We start from the raw sequence: 24,086 nt of genomic DNA, 5'->3' as shown, positions 1-24,086 counted from the left end.
AGTGAAACAAACTTGCTAGCAAGAAAAAAAAAACAATATTGTCCTTCTGAAAAGTCTTTTTCCGATGAAATAAACGCTACAGGCGCCCACAGTCTCAGACATCGGTATGACGCAAATTGGGCTAGGTGGACGTCGGCTCATAAATAATTTTAGTCTTTTTTTTTTGCATCTTTTGATGCAGCTAAAGTCATGTTCTTAAACTCTCGCATTTCATCACCACCACTAGAGTCACTTTCTCACGGAGTGTCAGTTTTCTGCAATGCATGGTTTACCTATGCGGGTCAAAACACCGGATTTTATTTTCTAGCTCTTACCTTCTATAATTCACCCTAGGTGACAGAGCTTGAAGTGTGCATCTTTTATGATGACCAAAATAAATATAAAAAAGTCAAGATTAAAAAATATTCTGAAGGAAATAGATTGCCTTGAATATCAAATTCGGTCAGTAGAACGTGCTGATAATGTTAAAAGAATAAACGGAGAGCAACACATGTTGCAAAGACGTGCGGGGCGAGACACCTTTTAAACTCGCAGCGGTTGGCAGCTGTAAGTTGGAAATATGCCGCTCTCCAACGGAAATAATAAACGGAAAGCAACATAAAGGACTTGACCTTGGTGAGCCTCCTGGATTGTATAACGATGCCGATTTTTCTTGCGCAGGGATCGCTGCATGCTACTCGTCGCTCCTAATTGTCAAAATTGCAATAACCTGATGACAACATAATCACAAAAACTAAACATAAATAATTACGTAATAGAGTTGTCACTTCTCTGCTTTCTTTCGTTCCTGCTATTTGCGAATATAATCAAGTGGGAACCAAAGGACAAAAGGTTTGTCGCGTACCAACTTCTGAAAATGGATACAGGGGGTGGGGGAAGATGTCGCCGCTTCCCATGCAACCTCCTCAGAATTTACGGCGCTTCGTGGGCGCCGCCATATTAAAACTTGATACCAGTGTTGCTGCAACTGTGGGTCATCTTTGAGCTAGAGCTGATGGAGAAAATCTGGCCACGGTGCAACGCCGATATACGCTGGAAGCTAGAGCCGGTTTGCTTTCGTTGTTTTTGTTTGGTCGGAAAAAATCTAGCAACAACGCACGTTCAACATGGCGCCGGTATTGTTTTGGTTTTTCGGGACGCGAGAAGCTCCGCGGTTTGCGAGCACATGTAGCGAAGACGTGACCGGAGGGGTGCCCCTGTGATGTTCCCGGACGACGGAAAGTATCATTCGTAATCGTCGTGAGTGCTTTGAAAACGAAGAGAGCCACAGAGTCCTCGAGTGCGCAACCACAAGCCAAGGTTCACGACAGCGCTGCGTTGACTTCGGCGATCTTGTTCTGTTTGGTGTGTGCAACACGGCGATGCGACAAAGAGTTGAAATGTTCGTGGTCTGTGCTTGCGTTGCTTGGAGACGAAGCGCAAATAGGTTATTGTGGGGTTGAGGTTCAACGGGTTAGTCCCGTCGTCGTCAGCTGACTCGGTCCAGCTGGTCTGGAAGGACGCAGCGAGCGTTTTTAAAAGTAAATCTTCCTTCGTTCCGTTTCAAAATGTGGAAGATTCTCGACGCATACCATGAGTAAAAAGCTGCGGGCGTTTTCAACAAAATTACGTCGTTTTAATTCAACAATTGACTGCGGATTCTTGTTCTAAATCTGCCTTTTTTATGCTTCGTGTTTTACTGCGTTTGCACTGCGACGCACACCGCTCGAGTAGATAATTCGGTCCTGCCAAGGACCGGTTATACATAATTTCAAGGAAACTTAATTCACCAACCATATTCTCCTGTCAATCTCGTGTGAGTTTCTCGCGCTCATCATGCGGTGTGAATAAATTAGGGCAACATTTCCTACCTGCCTACAGAACAGATGCATGAACTGAGACCATTTTTTACGTAGTGAATAGTGATTCTTTATTTTGAGAAGAAGTGTTGGTGAATTTATTATGGTACAATCACTTGAGAGTTTAGAAGCTGGAGAGAGCGAACAAGCTTTCCCAACTTCGTGTCTTTTCTCTCTGGCACTGCCCAAGAGGGGTAAGGGAATGTTACGTGGGCGAATGAGGTATCATTCTTGATAATGGGTTACACCTGTAAACTTTAGTTTAGAGGATTGCAATGCATATCTACGCCCTCTATACGCTTATGAATGACTTGATGCCGACACATGCAGGATATGCTTTCCTCGCGGATTTTAGCATATGAACTAAGATCAATCTGTAGACTGACATATCCACCCCCCCCCTCCCCTTCTTTTTTTTCTGGGGCAGAAACGCTCTCATTTTTAGTTTTATTGTATAAACACTTCACTACATTACGACGGCAAGAAATGACAATACATTAATTGACAATACATATTATTTTTCTCACATTTTTAGCAAGTGGTAAAATCTCTGTATGCAAAAAGTCTCAACATCGTCATTCGTAATTCAAAAGCTTATTTGTATTAAGCGGGAAGGAACTGAGTTATGATACCTTAGCATTTGTGGTCTGCGTAATTTTAAACTTGAATTATATTTCTTTGTATCAAACGGATGTGTTACACTTTGTCTTAATATAACATTTCAGATTGATGATTTTAACAACTATACTGTGAATGACTTCCTGACTTACTTATTTTAGAGCAAGAGCGGTTTCAAGCCGAATTAAACCAAAAATAAAAAAAGTCCCAATATTCCGTTTTAATTATCTAGTTATTGCTACTTTGATATGTCTTCCAGACATTAAAGGTCGTGATCAGAACACGTCCTGCTAGATAAATGAATTGTCGTTGTTGTTTTTCGCAGAAGTGTAACAAAAAATCTAAATGGCCAATTCACAGGGATAGAGACCGTGCTAAGATCGAAATCGAAGCTTAGCTCGTATGCTCGGTGTCCGTATCAGCCTTGTCACTGAGTTTCAAATAGCTCTCCTGTTTGTCGAGGTTCCCAGAAATACCATCTTCATGAACTGAGCTAGCGAATGGCACACCTAAACAGGTTGGAGGGCCTTCACATAGTTGGTATAAATGTAGCGGCTTCTTTGAAGTTCGTTTTGCAAGGGCAGGGCAGAACCAGAGCGACTGATCCCGCGCCAAGTTCTCGCCGTCTTCCATTGTTTGGGGCATCGGATGGTTCACTGTGTCCGGAAGGAAAAATAGCAGTAGCGAGGCCATCAAGGAAACCGCTCCCATCACCAGGATCGGGAGATACTTGTCATGCTCCGCCTGAAAAGTATAGGTAAATTTTTAAAAAAAGCTTATGGTGACTAAAATCACTGACAACTTAAGACACGCAAAGGGTGGCTCATTATGTTCACGCTGCTTGCTTCCGAATTCGTTCTTTGACGTTCTTCCCGGTTAATTTAGTTCTGATCTGCTTCAATGTGCTTATCGGCTGGTCAGCGATAAAAAGATGTTCAGGATTCTCCATGTCCTGCGCTTCTGAAACTGGCAGTGATGTAAGCTATACTCCGCTGATGGCGCTGTGGAAACTATACGAGCGTACCATACAAATAAATTACCGGTATCTTACTGCCTGTCCTCACCTTGTTCTCGAAGGTAGAGCAGGATCACGTGGTTCAAGACCGGACGGTTGATTACGTAGCTTCTGCCCTTCTGTCAGCCTAGCGTTGAACGAATTATGATAACCGGTACGTGTATATAAGAAATAATTACGTTTATACTAGGGAATGTTTTAAGCAAAAAGGCTGTATAGATGAAATATTTGAACAGTAAAATAGCATGTGAGTATCGTTGTTTATTATTAAATTAGAAGAAAAAAAATGCTGGATATTTCAGACAAATTGTGATGCGTAATCAAAACTGGAGATAGCGCTATCTAGTTACAGTCGCATGACCAAAAGTGGAAATAATTATCACAAGCGTTTCGAAGTAAATTTTAGAACAACTTGGAACAAGTGACACACTGTAGTTAATACTGATCGCTGAAAGGCCCTCGATTCACCATACAGTACAAGCATCAATCACTCCTGAGTTACATGGAGCAGCGGTTTCCCCAGGAATTGAAATCAGGGGGGGGGGGGGGGGGGGGGGGGGCTTAGGTATGGGGGATACGTTGAGAATAGAGGAGTTGCGAAGTAAGGGAGTGTCTTCAGAAAAACAAGAGGTGTGTACACCCCTCTCCCCCTAGGTGGTGTGTAGGGAAATCACTGACACGGAGAGAAGAACGGATCCTCACCAGCGACGTAACTTGCGCCCCGAGAAGGCCTCCAATGTCCCCGACAAGCCTCAGGAGGAGCACCGAGCGAGCGCGGATGACCGTGGGGAAGATTTCGGAAGCCAATTGGTAGGTGATGCTGCAGCCTCCGGCGAACGACATGATGGACATCACGGCCATCACTAAGGTCCAGAGGTCAGATTCTATGACACAGAGTGAGACAAGGTGGTAAGCAGAGGAACCTCTACCGACCAGTAATAAATTATATACATTTGAAAGCTAGCTACATGCACGGTTGCAGGTAAAGAAAAGCAGTACAATTTGATTGAATAAATTAATGAATAAATGTTGAATACATAAAAGTACAGCGAGCCCTCTTGACTTAAGTAATATGGGTCGGGGAATGGTGGGATTGGGTAGGGCTCTGAGGCTGGTTTAGATGAAGGTGCTTAGACCTGCCGCCTCCTGATGAAGTCCAGAATGGAGTCGATGATTTTCTTACGGTGCTCCGCTTCACCAGTTGGGGTCACTCATTCAGACCATCTTGTTGGTCGTGGCGCACTGGGGATTTTGTTTGAATGCTCGCAACTGTACCGGCAATTTTCAGGGCATTCCCAGAATGTCTGGTGTATGCCTGCCATGGTTTGTTATTCGGGACATTGATCCTCTGGTGGAGGTCTCCATTTTTTCTTGTTATGTTTCATTTTATTTTTATTGCCACAGGATTTATCGCCGTGCCGGTAAAGGGTCTGTCTATACTGTATACAAACCCTGCTCCGACGGCCGTAAGTGGTGGGTGCGGGCTGATTCACTTACACTCGCTCCCCCGTGGTCCGGTTGCTACCACTTCTCAAGCTAACAAGATCTAGCCAATCGACGAAAAGGCTCAGGACAAGCTCTTCCCGCAAAGCCATTCACTCTTGCCGCTTTAGCAGACCGAACACTGGAGCGGAGGCGAGTCTCTCCTCACTTCCTTTCGCCTCCTCTCCAGCGTTCGCTCTGCTAAAGTGGAAACAGTTAAGGGCTTTGCTTCAGGAGCTTGCCCTTGCTTTTCTTAGCCGGAAACAGGGTACTAGTGCAAAAAATGCAATTTTTTCAGGAATCGTTTGCACAATGGTCAGTATTCGAAAATTAAAAAAAAAGTTTACGAAAGTGGTTTAGATCACTATCTTAAAAAACTCTCCCCCTTCCCCCTTCTTCTTTCCCGCACAAGTGCAACGGCATAAAGTACGCTCACCCACAATATTTAGCGGTCTCTCATCTAGCTAATCTCGCTTCATCCATCCCGTTGCATGTTCTTTATAGACCGACAGGTTGTTTACAAAGAATTCGGCGTTTGCCCACACCAGGTACGGGCACTGCGCATGCGCAGAAACCAGATTCTCATGAAGCGTTTGCGCATGGGTCGTGCCGACAGCAGCGACACCGTAGTCGAGTGACGTCAGAGCCGCAGGTTGGTGTATAGAAGCTTGAGAACTAATGCCACACTGGTGTCAATCTTCTATGCACCGAACCGGTGCGTCCTATTAGATAGCCAACCTGTGCGTAAAAGGGACATGGCGAGGCACACCACGCCTCCCGTGAACATGAAGAAGACGTTGGGCCAGCGGCGGCCTAGCGTGTCCACTGCCAGGATGCAAACGATGTAGACCGGAAATTCGAAGGCCACAGCGATTGAGAAGGTCGTGTAGATGTTCAAGCCTAGTCTGCCCAGCTCCAGCGTGCCCGCGTTGTAACAAAGACTGATAGCGAACCTGCGCAACAATGAAAGGGAAGAAAAGACGCAACGGATTGGCGAACGTTCGAGGAGGTAGACGCATGTGAAGCATTCATTGCCAAACCTGCCTTCAAAGAACAGACTCCGGAAAGGTTGTGAAACGCCGGTTCAGACAGCGAGAGTAAAAGGTAAAGTTTATGGCTATGGGCCGTTTTAGCGAAACTTTCTCGGGTCGACTTTCCATGCTTCACACTCTGATCATCAGGGGATATAAATTTGTGACACAGTCACGAGCGAACTGCACTACCCAGAGACAGACTGTTTCTTTCAGTGCGGTCATTGTCCATATGTTACTTGTACTGAGAAGAAAAATAGAAAGAGGAAGGCTATCCTAAAACTATTCACGCATGTCGCCTTAAGAGCAGAAAACTTTCAGTAGTAGTTGCGTTGGCGATTGCAGAGGGCCACAAGTGAGAATGTCTCGCAACAGGGCATTTTTTAATGAAGCGCATTCGTAAAGGACCCCGATTCAGAATTCCAAATTCAGAACGCCACGAGACCCCGTGAGAAAAATAAAAAACGCAGCACCTTTCCTGTACAAATTACCAGCGCCCTTTCAAGCCAATTTCGATAGCTTTACACATTTTTTTTTAATTGGAGGGTTGGGGGGGGGGGGGGGGGGATTTGCAGAACACTTGTCTTTCCAGTTACAGCAGACTATGTGAAAGGAAGCTTCTAGGAAGGGATTTGAAAGGCAGACCACATGAGAAAAACAGTGATGCATCCACTCAGAAGGCGCCGTTCAAGTCTCTAGACATCTCTGAAGTCTGATAATATTTTGGACTTTAAGTGAAAGCTGATAGGTCAAACTTGCGTAATCAATGTTCGCTATACTTGGTTTAACCTTAAGTTCAGACGCAGCCGACGCTAGAAGCTGAATGGACCAATCAAAAGCGCACCATAATGGAGTTTTGTGATGTTTATGTACATGTTCTCTCATCGTTGGCCCAATCATGTACAGGGAAGGCTTAGTGCTTGATTGGCCCATTAGCCCGTGTGTCCGCTTCGTCCGTATTTAAGATGAAACGAAGGATGGGTATTTTCGGCACAGCCGCCAACAAAATAAATCACCAAAGAAAGTGCGACGTAACAAACCAAGCCGTGTAGATCAGAAAGGTGAATTTTCTGATACGGCGAGACCTCATGATGGCAAGCGTGGCCTTGAAGAAACCGGACACATCCTGCTCCTTTGATGTTGAGACTCTGTCAATTGCGCAACTCTGCAAATGTAAAAAAAAAAAAAAAAAATGCACGGTTGAAAGCAAGAAAAAATTACCTTTTTATGCTAGCTAAACATGCTATACAGAGGTACTGCGCGTATTCATTTCCCATCGTAATCTAAAGAAATCTTGCTCTGTCGAAGATCTTTACCAACGATCGTTCAAATAAAACAGAGATCAAATGGGTAAAACCTAGAGCAGAGAGCGGCAAATGTTAAGCACGGACATCGGTGTCCCCCCTCCCCCCCCCCCCCCCCCCCCCCCCCCAAAAAAAAATAAATAAAAAGAGAGTGACAAAAAAAAAAGCGGGGAAAGAAATTAGACGATAGGTTAAGCATGTTCGTTTTTCTGCGACACGTTGAGTAACTCGAGTGCTTCTTGACTTCTTTTTATACAATGCGCGACGCCGGTGTTTTCATGCAATATAAAGCTATAAAAAACTAGATGAAAACCTCGAAGTAGTGCATACCTGCTGGATGAACATGCCGCTTAAATTCTACTTCACCCTACAGATCGCTGCCTTGGGTTCTGCTTGGTCATCCCCGGTACCTTTTTTGCCAAGTCAACGCGACTTCTTTGCCGTGTGCGTTCGACTCCTACTTTCACGTGAATGATCCCTCGTCACCGCGGGATGATTGGAAGCCTTCTCACGACCGGCTCGTGCCTCATCTGCCAACACTGGATCAGCCCTTCCGGATGGATGGATGGATGGATGAATACGGCTGAGCCCTTTGGATCGGGCGGTAGCTTACGCCACCTAGCCATTTTGTTTTACCATTTAAGCTTAGAATATTTAAATGTGAAATCTATATTCACACCGCAGTGCAAAGAAAGTGAGGCTATGAAACCCCCTTGCCATCAGTGGATAAGAAAATACCTAGTTTTCTCTCGATTTCTGCCACCATTCACTTAATCTTTGCTTGGTAATCTCTACAGATTTGAAATCCACTCTCCCTTCGCTGTCTCTAAAACCCAATGACTTTATTAAATCTATGTTGTCTTCGGTAGGCATAGGGTGAAGCCCTTTACAGTAGAGTATCAAGTGTTCAGCCGTCTCGTCCTCCTCTCCACAAGCAGTGCACACTGTATCAATTTCCTGGTGCTTCACTCTGTATGTTCTGGTTCGCAGAACACCCGTTCTTGCCTCAAACAGCAATGAGCTTCCCCTAGAATTGTCATAAATGCTTTCTTTGGCAATAACTCTTTTGTTTAATCTATAGCTTTCCAGAGCCGTCTTTGTCGGCATTCCCTCTAGCCACCAATCTCTTTCTGTGGCCTTAACTTTCTTCTTAACTGAGACTTGCTCTTCCGTATCTTCGCTATAGCCCAAAAACTTTCCTCTTAATTTCCTAGTGCGCTGTCTCCACTTTGTGTCTACACTCCTCATGTATAAATAGCTGAAAACCTTTCGTGCCCACTGCTCCCCGTCCATTTACCTCAACCTATCCTCAAATTCTACCTTGCTCACCGCTTCCCTGCTCTCAAATGATGCCCATCCCATGTCTCCTTGTACTCCCTGGTTTGGCGTTTTGCAATGTGCCCCCAAAGCCAGTCTACCTACTCCGCGCTGTTTTATTTCTAGTCTCGCATGCACTTCGGATTTCATGCATAGCACTGCGTTTCCAAAAGTCAAGCCAGGCACCATGACCCCTTTCCAAATCTCTCTCACCACCTCATACCTGTTGTAATTCCAAAGTGCTCTATTTTTCCTTACAGCTGCATTTCTGTTGCCCTTACCTATTATATACTTTTCATGGTCTCTGAGATATTCTGCACCATCACATATCCATACTCCTAGATACTTGTATTTACTAGCTCTCTCAACTGTAATATTCTGTATCTTCAGCCTCTCAACTTCATCCTCGTTAAAAATCATGACTGCCGATTTTTCGCTACTGAATTCTAAACCTAATTCCTCTCCTTCCCTACCACAGATGCTCATTAATTCCTGCAACTCTGTCCTGTTGTTAGCCATTAGTACAATATCATCCGCATACATCAATCCCGGTAAGGATTGCTGAATTTTTTGGCCTAGCTTACTGTAAGAAAGGTTGAACCCAAGCCCACTCTTCTCTAGTCTATCCTCCAATCCTCTCAGATACAACATAAACAGCAAAGGCGATAACGGGCACCCCTGCCTAAGGCCTCGTCTTATCTCTATTTTCCCTGTCGCCTTTCCTTCCCATGTTATAATCACCTTGTTATCTTTGTAAATGTTCCTTAATAGTGCTGTTAGTCCTTCATCTAGGTTTAAGTTCTCCATTATGTCCCACAGGTTTCTTTGGTTCACATTGTCATAGGCACCCTTGATATCCAGAAATGCCAGCCAGAGCTGTCTGTTTTCTTTTTGCGCTATTTCTATACACTGTGTTAGAGAAAATAAATTGTCCTCCAACCTTCTTTGTTTTCGAAACCCGTTCTGTAATTCGCCCAGTATGCCCTCGCAATCTACCCATTCCTCCAGTCTGTTCTTTATAATCTGCATTACCAACCTGTAAATAACTGGTGTCACGGTTATAGGACGATAATTCCTAATATCAGACTTATCTCCCTTTCCCTTATATATCATACTCATCCTACTAAGCCTCCATTCATCTGGAATATTTCCTTTTGTTATCATGGTACTCACTACCTCCCTTAGTTTTGCCTTAGATTTAGGACCCAAATTCTTCACCAGCTTGATAGGGATACCGTCTGTGCCTGTCGACGTGCCACTAGGGACTCTTCGTTCCGCCTTTTCCCATTCTCTTTGTCCAAAATCCGCGATGTCACAAACTGGACTGCTACTTCCTTCGGTTCTTCTATCTTCCACATGTAACCGTTCCCGAAATTTCTCCTCCATCACTGCTCCTATATATTGTATCGCATCATCTCCCTCTAATTGATCTCCCTGATGCGAGAGTATGAACCTCTGTCTAGCTTGCGTTGTTTCACCGAGTGAGTTCAAGTGCTCCCAAAACTTCTTGGCAGCGTTTCTATCTTTCTTACTTACATTACTCATCCATTCCTCACCCTTTCTCTGAATTTTCGCATTGATCAAACTGGATGCCTCTCGGCGACATGTTATAAAATTGTCCCATTTTCTTTTTACTTCCGTTTCGGACTCCCCACTACGCTTGGAATACCTGTGTTCTCTAGAGGCTTCCTGACGTTTTTGTATCGCTTGCTTCACTTCTTTGTCCCACCAGCTTTTTGGTCTATGTCCTTGCTTCTCCTTTCGTTTACTCTTAACTTTGTCTAGTTCTAGAGCAAAAAGCCTAGTTAGGCTCTCATAGGTCCAATCTGTATGCCGTTGCCCTGAAACTGCTGCCTCTATTCTTTCAACAACTATTTCCAACTCTTTGTCGCTGCAGAAAGTTTGCTTTGAATTATGTTGTCTAGTTTCAGCATTTACTTCTCTTTATAAACGCACCTATTTAATAGGCTAGAGTCTCGTTCGTTATCGGAATTAACCAGACAAATCGCTCCACCAACTAAGAACGGCCATGCACGGAGGCACTAAAGCGCCACCTACATCCGGCAAAGATGGCATAAATCTATCGGCGGGACTATTTCCCTTCAGTGGGCTAGGTGGCAACTGTAAGAACATTCCGCATAAATTCTACATCACCCTACGGGTAAATATTTTCTTTTTTATATGATCCTGTAAGTTTGATTATTGCTGTCATTTGCTGCTGCCGGGCCCACTGGTTAGTATTTTTTTCTGCTTTGCTGTCTTGGTATAAAATCTGTTTATCTGTCCTACTGTGTGGCGGCGATGTTGAGTCTAACCCTGGCCCTGATAGACAGGTTTTTCATCAGCGAATTTTTGCTGGATAAACAGAAATATCGGAGGATGCTAACCTTATCAAAGCAGACAATAGTCCTTAGATGCTAGGTTTGATGGCTACCCCTGGCATCACGCCGACACTGGGCCAGCGTCGGGTGAATATTGCTCACAATACCGGTCCATTGTTGGGCCAATATTGGTTGACGATCGTCCTAAACATGGGCCAGAATCGGCGATATCATTCGAGTTCTGGGCAGAGATGGGCGAATATCGGTTAACATAGCCGCGGCCGCTGCGGTGTCAGCGGACTTGGGCCAAGCCGACGTTACTATAGAATTAACTGATCAGTTGGAAAACTGCCATAGAGCCTGCTCTGAAAAAGTGGCACCGATCCGTACTCAAGAACCGAGCTAAAAGAGATCGCAACGCCGCCTTTTCTCTCGCACCGGCCACTCGAGGAACTGCACGTGCCTTCTATTATGACTTTAATCGGCCATTTTGGCTCCAAAACAAATATGGTAAAAGGGGCTTCAAGGGTGCCACCCCCGACTCCCAAGCGGATGCGCCGCGAATTACTGCCAAAGTTAGGATGCGCCTAGGTTGGGACGCACTACCTGAAATCACCGCTGAGACATGGTTGTATAAGAACAATATTGATTGTGCCGCAAATATTGTAAACTAAAGATTTTAGAAAACATCACGCGCCCCCCATTTTGTACTTATCTCCAATAAAAGTTACTAAAAAAAGAGTTTTTTTCCGTTTGTTTGTACTGAAAAACCCAGTTCCAGCCGCTGATTGCCCGGCTCGCCCTCGGCGCGGCCCGTGGCAACGGCGGCGGCCGCCGCGATTGGCCGGCGCGATTGACCGCAATTCAGTATCGTTTTAGAAACGGTCAAGAATTCCTAATACCGGCCGATATAGCCGGTTCACACCCAACAAATTAGCAGAAAACGGCGCTGGATACTGTATATCAGCGTGGCGTTGGCCGACCTAAGTGATGTTCCGCCGACATAGGCCACATCACGGCAATACTGGCCCGATTTTTACGATGCAGCGCCAATATCGGCAGTATCAGAATGATATTGGCCCGATTTCTTGGATCCACCGCCAATATTGGCGCAATACTGTCTGCTGCCTGGGACGAAACCCGTCTGGTTCCAATCGAGTCGCGTTTGTCCAAAATATCTGTTCTGGTCAGGCGAACTCAATCATCGGAAGAAAAACGTGCCGCCCTCGAGTCTCTCAGCTTACAGATAAGAATGGCAGTTTCGAAAATTGTTCTCGCATAAATAATTTGGTTGTATTCGGGCTGCTGGAACCTACGAATGAATCCCCTGCGTTGTTATGTGATATATCTAATCTGCTGTCTTCGAATTTATCTGTAACTTACAATGCAATAGAGCGCTGCAATCACCTCGGTTCGTTTGTAGAAGGTAAAACCAGATCTGTAATCTTTAAGGCGATTGATCTTCGAGATAAAGATCGCGTCCTCAAAAATGACTACGAACTGAAGGGCACTCGGATCTTTGTTAAGAGGGGATTCTCACCGCGTGTTCGCAATATTCGTAAGAAGCTTCGGTTCGGTGCTGCTCAATTCAGAAAGAATGGTGCCAAAGTTTATCTGCGTTAGGACCATGTACTTGTTGGCAACGTTCGATACTCGTGGGATGCAACAAATTACAGACTTGTAAGAGTTATTCCTTTGACTCAAACTGGACGTTCACACTGACACGTACGGAATGAACCGTTCTCTGTAATAAATATTAACGCTAGAAGCTTCTATCCCCAAAGCCACTCAGTTTTCCTCTATTGCGTCTGCATATTCACCACATATAATATGTGTAACAGATACCTGGTTGCATGATGCCATTCTTGACTGTGAATTCACCCCTCCTAATTACAATGTATACGACGTGATAGGTCTTCCAGAGGTGGGGTGTTGCGTTATTTTTAATACTTGCCTTATGTTACTTTTGATATGTTCCCGATAAACGGTTATTTGTGATACTCTGGTAGATTTGGCTATGTCATTTTACTTAGATCAGGTTGTTAAAGTGCACACCACAGATAATTATATCCTTGTACTTGTTGTTGTTGTTGTTGTTTTTTGTCACAACATTACAAAAACCTAGGTTACGATTGCGAAGTGATTGAATGAATTTTCGATCACAAAGCAGTTCTAGTTACCCTCGACCTTTGTGTCAACCATATAAACCCTGAAGTTGTCACGGTCTTTGATTTTAACAGGAATCATGATGTAACTATTATTGATGAACTTAGTTCTTTTTTTGATAAATTTTGTGCTATAGAGTCCAGTCGCAGATGTCAATGTGCTCCTTAGTCATGTCAACTTTCTTGTAGATAAAATTATTAATAATTTGTACCTGTTACAAAGAAGAAAAATATCCTACCTGTATTACTAAAGATGTTTTGCAGTTGATGCGGAAAACAAAAAGGAAACGTTCTACAAGACGCATTGTAGCCCCGGATGATAACGTTTTGTTTGGGGGTCAAAAGACGACTTTGAATGAAAAGATATTAGCAGCTAAAAGCAAGTATTTTAATGTAACTCTGTCTGAGCATATGAAATCAAATCCTGCAAAATTCTGGAGGTATATCCGCCAAAAATGTAATGGGTCCCAAAGCTTTATTATTCATGGTGAATGTGTTAGTGAACTAGCGGTGATTGCTAACTGTTTTAACGAAAAGTTTAAATAGGTATTTAGTTGCGATAATGATTACGTTCGAGATTTCTGCTTTGACGGTACATAATTGGCATTATCGGAAGTTAACATTAGTGTAATTGATGTTCTTAATCTACTCCTTAATTTTGATTGTAAGAAGAGCCCTGGCCATGATGGGATCACCAATTATTTTCTTCATCGTTATTCGCTTTGGACTTCACAGTGCCTATCAGTAATTTTTGAAAACTTTATTTCTAGTGCGACCGTTCCTCGACTATGAAAATCAGCTAAAACTACCCCCGTATTTAAATCCGGTAGCAAGCAAGTGGTTACTAATTTTAGACAAATTTCATTGACATCATGTTCTTGCAAGCTTCTTGAAACACCATCAACACATATCTGAGTACCTGGAGGCTAATTCGATTCTCTTTCCCCAACAACTTGGGTTTCGTCTTGGCTACTCTACCTCTACCCAGCTATTAGAATTTTCCCACAACATTGCTTTTTTCTTAGATAAGAGAGGACAACTAGATGTTATGATTATTGACTATTCAAAGGCTTTTATAAATTGCCATATCCTAAGCTTCTTCCAAAACTGGAAATGATAATAAAAACCGCATCACTAATTAATTGATCACTGATTACCTAAAAGATAGATCTCAGTTTGTTTCACATTAGGATGTTTATTCTAGCAAAGTCTCGGTTGGCTGTGGTGCCAAGCAGGGTTCAGTTTTAGGACCACTTTTGTTTTTGCTTCATGTTAATGACGTCCTTGACCATATTTCTGATATTTCTTTGTGCTGAGGATTGCGTTCTATGCATCGCAATCAGTTCCGTAGATGATCACGCCACGCTAAATTACTCATTTTTATCATTTCTTAATTGGATCCAGAGATGAGATGAAAATTAACTTGCAAAAATCTGTGTTCATAACGTTCACTAACAAGAAGACACCGCATGCTTTTAGTTATGGTACAAGTACTACAATTCTGCGCAGGTGTGTGGATATAAGTTTTGGGGAATTCTATTTACTCCAAGTCTTAAATGCGACAGGCACATTACTTTTATCTGATCTCGCGCTTTGCGAAGACAGGGTTGGCTTAAAAAAACTTTCAAATCTCTGCGAAGACTAGGGAAGTTAAAATAACTGTGTAAAGGCTCTAATTAGACCGATCTTAGACTATGTCTGTGTGGTCTGGAACCCGTATTTAAAGGAAGATATCAAGCTGATTGACGCAAAACAAGCTAAGGCAACCAGATTTATTTTAGTCGATATGATAGTCCATTTTCCCCTTATCGTCAATGCCGGACGTTGGGCCAACGTCTGCCCACTTTTGTTTTTGCTCGAGGCGTGTTTTTTTTTTTGTTCGAGACGTGTTGTGGAACGACTAAAGCTGCTGCAAGAAATAGTAAATAAACTGTAGCTATTTGGGAAAATATGTTGCTTTCATTACTCCATCACGCACTCGTAGCTCCTTCCTCTAAATATTGTACCGTAAACAATGTCACATCAATAGTTTTAACTATTTCTTTCAGAGAACTATCGATTCTCGAAACAGCATTAATGGAGCTATTCGTTCACATGAACTTGAGAAGTTTATATTAGAAGTAAACTGAGTTATTATTTGTATGCGTTGTTTTTGAGCCGATGCTTAAACGTTGGCAACGTTGTTTTTTTTTTTATATAGGGGGCGTACTTTATACATTTTTGTGTTGTATTGGCATGCGATATATGTATTCTTTTCTACTCCTGCAATGACCTACTTTAAGGTCGCAGTATTTTGAAAGAAATAGAATGAATAAATATATAAATACATAAATAGATATCAAAGCGTGGCCAGAACATAGTCCCATCGGGACCATCGATGTCCGTGTCTGTGACCCGCCGTTCTGAACCGCCAAAATGCATAACCTTTCCCTCTAGATTATTTAATTAACTCTATGTTGGAGACAGTCGTCTTGCGGGTCAGGCCTGTGCATACATATTTCATTTCAGCTCTGTGCCCCGAGGGAAGCTAAGTGTCATAATAAAAGTGAAAAATGACAAACAAATTTGTAATGGAGAAACAATGAACATGAGAAACATCGCGCTCAAAGAAACAAGGGCAAAAGAAGAAGGAACACAAAACAGAGAAAGGCCCGTACTCACAACTCTGGTATATTAGGGGAACAAAGGAAAGATGACTAAATCTTGCTTCATCTTTCTTTTCTCCGCCTAATATATTAGAATTGTGAGTACGCACCTGCGTGTGCTTTGTGTTCCTTTCTCTTTTCTCCACGTCTCTTTGTGCGCGATCTTTCATCATGTTCAATGTTTACCAACTCGCCCAGCTTTCCACTTTACTACAATGAAGAAACAAAGCACGGTAGGCAAAAGCTTCTCAAAATTGTCTTGTTAAAGGATTATAAACCATAAAAACAGCTTAATGCTGAACAAAAAAAAATTGTACGCCAATGCTTTACAACCAAACTCCTGGGCATTAACGGGAGGAACAAGAAAATTCCCCTCATTCAAAATTGCTACGCAGTTGGTGTCAACGTGCCTAACTGTATGCGGCAACATTCTGTCTCAAAGTACCTCTCAACTCGAAAGCATTTCTTCTACTATTTAATCGGGTCTTCAAAATTGCTGCGAATGCAGCGAACTCTGTACTTCAGTGAAAACAAAATCAGCGTGCCTTAAAATATAATACGAATAAATAAAGAGAACAGTTGTCCTCGGGAGCGAACTTGTTTCCACAGCTTGTTATCAATGTTTGCATCAAAGTCAGTGGCTGGGAACGTTTTTGTGCAAGCACCAACTCCACCCTCTCACGTCACGCCACTGAGGTGGCGCTGCGGTCGGCTCTGTGCATGTGCAGACACTCACACCTGGTGGGCAGACCTGGGATCGTTTGTGAAGAGCGCGAGGGTCTACAAGAAGTGCGCTCACCTGCAAGAGCTCGGTAATGCAGTCTTTGTCGACAGCCTTGCCGTTGATTCGTGAAACTCGCACAAGAATGGCGACTGCCTCTTTGTTGCGGCCGACCGACACTAACCAACGAGAGGATTCTGGAACCCAGCTTTGGGAGGAAATGGGGACCGAGACACCATATTTAGGAACGGAGATTCCGAGCGGAATACTTAGCGTGTGATGAAACAGAGGATGACTTACAACCGACAGATACTTCTATGGTCAATGACAACCTAATATGTCAGAACACAGCCAATCCTTATTATAACTGTTTACACCTAGAATGTAAATTAGAAATGACCACAACAGCCGATGCCTAAAGTTTCTTGTAACTTTGAACGTACACTGAAACTTTAGCTTTAATATTTTTGCCAGATTATTTGATTCCACGGCAGTGTAATAAACATAAATGGCAATTCGTTAACAAAAAGTGACCCGGTGTTTGTATTTGCTTATATATAATAATTGTTTTTTTTTCTTTTGTTTTGTGCAAAAAAAAAGAGCTTCAGATGACGGCACGCAGTGTGTAATCTTTTTTTTATATTTAAAACAAACGCTATAACAGGAGCCTTTCTTCAATTGTTGTTTTGTCAACTAACTATAGCTATTCTAAAAACCGTACGCTTTTGTATATTAATAGAAATAAGAACGTTATGCGTGATTAAATTATCTCTATGGCTACTGACAGATTATGAAACGCAGGGCATGAAGCCTGAAGATAGACCCTCTACAACAATAATTATCCGAAAAGAAAAAAAACACTAAGCAAGAAACGGGAACATATTGACTGAACCACGGCCTGCGATTCTTCAGCTATCAGTGACCATAGAGGATCGCACTTTTGAAAAATCATTCTTGTTTACCTCCTGCCTACCGCGATTTTATCACAGACAGACTAAATACTTCGCACGTTCCACGATTGATATACACTCTAAAAAAAAGCCCGTGCGTCTGCTTTCACGCACAACACCCAGAGAGCCAATCACCACAGCTTACGGATGCAGCTCAGTGAATGACAATGCCGAAACATATGTTTAGACCAAAAAACGCAGTCTGAGTTGTGACATTAAGCAATGCAAGCGTGACATTTTGCATTGCTTAATGTCACAACTCAGACTGCGTTTTTTGGTCTAAACATATGTTTCGGCATTGTCATTCGCTGAGCTGCATCCGTAAGTTGCGGTGATCGGCTCTCCGAGGGTTGTGCGTGAAAGTAGACGCACAAACTTTTTTTACAGTGTACCGCACGGCAAAAAAGGGGAGCGTGAGTGGCCGGAACGCACTACAAGACGAAGAGCAGAGCGACGTCCATGCAGGCGTTGGTTAGCAGCAGGCCTCTCCAGCTCTGCAGCAGGTACGCGTACCAGGGGTACACGCAGGAGAGGATGGCCCAAGAAGACGCCCAGACGAAAGGAATCAGGGTCCGTCTTTCAGGTATCGTGTACTCCATCACTGCGGGATGCACGAGAGAAGGAAGGAGCGGCCGAGGATAAACTATTCGTTGTTCCAGTAGAGCTGGGAACACCAGTCCTTGTGTATTGTATGTAGGGTGCCTAGATTTCAGAATATTTCCCGTTGCTCGTTTGGGGTCACGTGGTTTATGGGCCGCATTTGCATGCAGTGCAAGCTGCGAGGAGGGTGCAGAAGTGTCGATCGCCTGCAGGCTTCTCCAAGTTCGACTCGGCATCCCTTCCACCCCCCCCCCCCCCCCCCCCCCCCGTTATCCTCCACACCACGCGACAACTCACGCATGCGGTTCGAGTTGTTCCATCTTGTATTATACGACAACTTTTAAAGAGTAGACATTCACATCCCTGGTCATGTTGAGCTCCATAACGTTCCAAGTGTTTTTCTTTTTCTTCCTCTAAGCGGAATTGACGTTGCATTCTACAAAGTTTCGTAAAGCGGCTAATCTCTATATGCAAAAAAAAAATGTAATAATAGTTTTCTTTTTTTAATATTCTGCCTAGAAATTTTGAAAAAAACAATAAAACTGGTTAAGATGGAAACTTGCCATCATCGCTAAAATAAATCGAAAGGCTTTAGCGGTAACATTGCAGTGGCACGTTTAGAAAACCTTGCGATTTCTTTACGACATCATCCGTCCCAGCAATGATATTGTTGTGGCGAAGAAGAGTTTCCAAGGCCAACACGTTAAAAGCGCCGCGTTACGTTTGGCATAAAATGTCCGAAAACGCGCATTTAGAACGCTAATAGAGGATTCAAAGAAGGAATAAAAACACTTAGGGACAAGGACAGACAGCACAGTTCTTTCGTGACAGAACTTTGCTGTCTTTCCTTGTCCCTAAGTCTTTTTATTCTTTTCGATTCTTGTATTTTCCCTAACCCCCTTTTTGTTCTTTGTCGCTAGAAGATAAGTTCAACACAATGAAATGTGACCGGCAGTAAAAATAACAATGTATCACCATATATCTACATCTTTTTTTAGACATACGCACTTGTGAACACCTATAAGCGTTTCAGCACACACTTGTGTTTCTAACCAGGAACAGAAGACAAAGAAAAGCCTTCACGACCACGTTTGTGCGGCCGTGTCTCCGGGAATTCGATCGGCTTACCGACTACAAAGACAGCGGTGCACACCGTGCAGGAGCCCATGCCGGTGAAGTAGCGAGTCACCATGAATCCGACAAGCTCGGTGAAGAAAGTTCCCGCCAAGTTGGCGCATCCGCCGATCACGGTCAAGATCAGGATCATCTTCTTTCGTCCAATTCTGCACAACCGTGGTTACGATCGTTTTATGTACAGTAACGGAAAGCGCGCCTCATTATATTCACGCTCATGGCTTCGTGATTCGTCATTTAATTTTCATTTTCTGATAAACCCGCAATTTGATTGGGCGCTGAGTAACAACAAGATGCTGGGGGAGTCGTGGCGCGCATTAGTGAGGTGCGCGACCAAAAGCGGTCCCTGTGATCGGCATCATTCGTGATTGGCCAAACCTCTGCTTACTCCTGAGTACTGATATTGCCTGGCCAATCGCCGGTTCATGACGAGGCAGATCCTGCCGATTACAGCGAGGCAAATCCTGGTCGTGACGTCACGAACAGAAACCATAAGAGGGCGTCACCGCCACATCCCGGCGCTAATTAGGCTTATCTTCTTAGGAAGTATTGCTGTCGCCGCGCAAGCTGTTTGTTTATTTGTTTTAGTCATACCGGCAGTAGCAACTAACGTTGTACTAAAATAGGTGTTGCAAACACTGCCGGGGAAATGCTGGGCGCCATTCTGACATTGGCAAGTTCGTTATCAAGTTCTTTCTAGCGGCTTTGACTGTATACGTTGTGTTTTAGAGTCGGGAGAAGTCAGCGTAACAACATGGTCACTCTTTCTCACGAAAACACTAATTCTTTTGGCGTGTCATTTTCGGTCTTGCGGAGCCTCTGAATGCACCCCGACCCGTGACGAAAGGAACTATACGAGTTCGCTTAAGTGCATAACCGCCGATCTATATTTAGGATGCTTCGTCAAACTGTGTTCCGCGGTCGGGAATCGCTTGAGACACTCACCTGTCGGCCAGAAATCCTGAAATAAGATAACCGGACATGGAGCCCAACCAGTAGATGCTGTGCACGGCGTACATCTTCCAGCTATCGCTGCACATCCACTGGTTCTGCAACAAAGCACACGCCAACACGAGGAAAAGAATATATTCTCGTGTTACAGTGGCACTGAATGATACCATACAATTCGGAAATAATAAGCCGGGTTCCAGGTTTCTTTTTATTTTTCTTTCCAGTTGGGTGTTGGCTTTATATTTTGTACACATGTTCAAGAAAATAGTGCAGGAACAAAGAAAAAAAAATCCATTCCAGGAATTTTGGCTGAAAGCCCCGCATTATCTCCCCCTCTTCAAACACCCTATCTTCTAACTCCCCTTGCGCACATATTCTGTTACCAATCGCCCAATTTATCCCCACGTCCAACACACCTGTGTCTCTTCCTATGCATTCTTCGGATACAACGGTCAGATTGTTCGATCACGGCAGTTTGATCAAGGGGTCACGGTTCAACACACGAGTTAAGTTTGCACTTGATTAAGAAATGTCTTTAAATACATTTCTTAATTAAGTAATCAGGTAATGTTTCCCTATGAGTCTCTGCTACCAGAGATGAACGTAAAATTCTTAAAAGGGAAAAAAAAAAAGGAAAAGAAAAGAGACGCAATACGTATTGATAAATGCAAATATTGTTTTCCAGCGAACGAACAACACCGACGGAGCGGCAGTTTCTGAAGTTGATGGAGCGATTCTGGGGACTCTAAGTAAGACATGGTTTTAACGAATCGTGCACAAATGTGTGCATTACACGATCCTCGTGCCGGCTCAGAATCACCGCCGGCCAACAGTGCGTCTTGATTAGAAAACGATGTAGCAGGATTGAACAAGTCTGCGCGACGGTCCTGGTGGAAAATATCAGGTTAGCCATGAACGAGATAACAAGATTTCTGAGCAGCGTATGCCAGTATCGCTTGGGTAGGGCAGGGAGGCATCTCTTGACCCAGACAGTCTGAACCGTCCCATTTTCCTTATAGAGTTGGAGGAAGTAGGGACCCGACAATACAAAATTTTGAATAGTCGGAGAAGGTACAACTGGGGTTTTAGCGAAGGGGGTTTTCACACTTGAAAGAAACAGCGCATGACATTTTGGGATTGGAGAACTGTTCAAGCGGGAAACGAGCTACAATCGCTTACAAGCTAGATTGACTTTAGTGCTTTTAAATTTGTTCGCATATGCATTTTATCGAATGTCCTAAATGACACGGTGTTTCATCAGTTATTGAGAATAATTTGAATGAGCTCATGAGTCATTTTTTATCGTCCGTGTAATTATATGCGCGGACGCAATTCTTTCAGAGTTCACGGCGGTGGACTATCCTTTCCGTTAATCATTACCAGTGCTCTGGTCGTTCACAAGTTCACAAAAATAAAAAAAATAATGAAAGGTAACGCTACTTAATTAATTAATATATTAGGCTAATAAAAGTTTCCTACTGTAAAACAACTCAAACTATAATTAGTGCCGCCGGGTGTTTCAAAACCGAAAGATAAAACGCACCAGTGCGGCGCTGTACACCGAAAACAGCAGACTGCTCTTTTCTGTATTCAGTATAATAACAAATAACAAGCGATATTAAACTGTAAAAAACTTTTTTTAAACATACAAGCAACCACACGTTGTGGCAAAAGTAACCCTTTGGGTAACACACACCAAAATATAATTCTTAACCCTCCTTTCCCACGTTCTTACCTCCATGGTTATTGTAGTGAAGAACTCTGTTTTGTCGTATATCCATTCGGAGGGACATTTGACATCGTCCCTCCGCAAGAAGCTTGCGTTTGCGTAATCGTCATCAAGCAGCGAGGTAACCATCTGGCACTTGCCTTTGACCAATGTGGTCAGGTTAGGAAATCCGGACCAAGTGTGGTTAAGGAAGCACCACTGGTTAGGCGGAGGAATCAGGATAAAGAAGTGACTGAGGAAAATGAGCGAGGTATGCCAGGTTCCGAGAACCAGAACCGTCATCATGATGGTCTTGTTGAAGAAACCGAATCCTCCGATCTTGTGTAGGATCTGTTCGAATTCCATCGTGACCGTCCAGTTTGTCGGTTACCCTGAAAGAAACTTTTTTGAGACAGGGGTATAGTTGATTCATCGAAGACTGAAGAACTGAAGAAAAGCTAAAAAAGACTAATAAATAAATTCACTACCGTTAGGATTAGTATAAGGCCTATGGTTTATGCACATGCCTGTCTGTCACTCGAAAGACTGTCACCAAGAACCTTTCTTTGTGTAAGTGGAGCTAACACTGTGGCAGCGTTCTGGCTTTTCATCATTAAACTTTCTACATAGTTTTAAGCGTTCGTTTAGGTATAAAAGCACAAACCTTTGACGGAAACATTGCTCAATTCTTAGACAGTAGAAAGATAGCGTTTGTCCACCGTCTACACTGTCTGAAAGACAACTTGCGCATTTGAATAATTCTGGGGATAGAATGCTGCATTAACACAGCCATTTTCGTAATTTTCTTGCTTTAAGAGCAGGTCAAGTAAGGTTATACAAGTGAAAAAAACACTGGCATCTACATATACACTGTCATTTTAATAATTGGTCATTTTGTATGCTATCCCTAGCATATTCAAATTACGGCCTTGCTGAAGCCGGCTGCTATCTCTCCGTGTGTCGTTATATAGAAACGCATATTTTATCGGCTCAAACCCCAAATCGAAGAATACATAAACCTTCCAATAATCGCCTTTCGCGCTCTGTCTTTTCCGTTTACACTCCGTTCCACATCACGTCTGAGCGCAGCTAGCGCTACAATCTGTCCGAGCCAATCAAGCAGCGAGAAATTAGTATCGTCATGGCGCGGTTCTCGTCTTTGTGCATTTGCTATCATCGGATAAACCAATCACGCGAGGGAAAAAAAATCAGAAAAACAAAAAGCGCGGGATCGCGGTCCATTATTTGCGTGTGATTGGCTTAACGGGTTAAAATAGCAAACGCACAAAAACGAGGAAAGCCGTGACGATGCACTTTTGGCGATCCTGGATTGCTTCCGTCGGATCGTATAGCTTGGACTGTACAGAACGCAAGTTCGTATGCTTTTTTTTTTTTTTTTTTTTTTGCAGGGGTTGTGGTGACGTTAGAATGTCGAGCTTTGATTGGGTCTGATTGAAGGATAGTGGGTAGACCTCAAAACAGAATGATCTGAGGTCTACCCACTATCCTTCCAATCGAAACTAATCAGAGCTCGTCGCTCTGACGTCACCACAGCATCTGCAAAAGAAGCAGACGAACTTGCGCTCCTCATAACACAAAGTCGGTTGCCATTTTGAGTCTAAATAAGGAAGTTATTTTGCGAGATGAGGACCCCCGAGTTTACGGCTTACCTTGTTCGCTGGCAGGAGACGGAGCAACGCTAGGTGGGAGCGTCGGTTTTGGATAGCGTTTTCCTCGTAAGAGACAGTTGAGGATACTGATAACGAGCGAGAACACTGATAGTGGGCGAGTATAGGATTGTCGGAATACAAGCACACCAAAGGAGCTGCGGAGCAATCGTCCGTGCACAAACTGCAGGTAGAATTGAGGATGTACGCGGTCAAAGCCGGCGAGGTGTTGTCTTCTGATCACGTTCGAAACCTAATACTCGCACCCGAAAGAAAGAAAGAAACACGAAAAAAGCCTAGACACCTTTTCCGTCCCGCATCGTCCTTCCATTGTGACTGAGTTTCGAATTGCATGGGAATGCCGCTTGCTGTTTTCTTTCTTTTTGCATTATAGTACAAATAACGTCGTCCTAGCGCTTTGAATACCGGATCGCGCTTTCGTCATATGTCGTGGCCAGAAAACATAGTACGTTGAAATAGCTAACATACCAATTAACAATTCAGCCGTATCGCTTCCTATTCAATGGGTATCTTTCCCTTATCGGTGACGTACGGCGAGGCGAAATTTTCGTTGATACCGCCGAATTCGGGGCAATCCGAGAAATTTAATAAAAACCAC

At 43.5% G+C, this 24,086-nt stretch overlaps 1 protein-coding gene across 1 annotated transcript; it reads right to left on the bottom strand.

Annotated features, from left to right (window-relative positions):
- Positions 1-2,849: 2,849 nt before the first annotated feature.
- On the bottom strand, positions 2,850-22,166 carry LOC115308756 (solute carrier family 22 member 7). The gene is made up of 10 exons (XM_040205723.2): positions 21,828-22,166; positions 20,087-20,190; positions 19,136-19,290; positions 17,840-18,008; positions 16,530-16,665; positions 13,999-14,017; positions 7,025-7,130; positions 5,692-5,906; positions 4,174-4,355; positions 2,850-3,200 (listed from the first exon to the last, which is right to left on the bottom strand). Exons 1-10 carry the CDS (start codon positions 22,164-22,166, stop codon positions 2,850-2,852), a joined length of 1,776 nt encoding a protein of 591 aa, XP_040061657.1.
- Between the last annotated feature and the right edge of the window lie 1,920 nt (positions 22,167-24,086).

This window comes from Ixodes scapularis, unplaced genomic scaffold (genome assembly GCF_016920785.2).
Source record: "Ixodes scapularis isolate PalLabHiFi unplaced genomic scaffold, ASM1692078v2 PGA_scaffold5__190_contigs__length_132052651, whole genome shotgun sequence".
Lineage (NCBI taxonomy): Eukaryota > Metazoa > Arthropoda > Arachnida > Ixodida > Ixodidae > Ixodes > Ixodes scapularis.
Note: the sequence above shows the minus strand (reverse complement) of the source record. Positions and strands in the feature narration are given on the sequence as shown.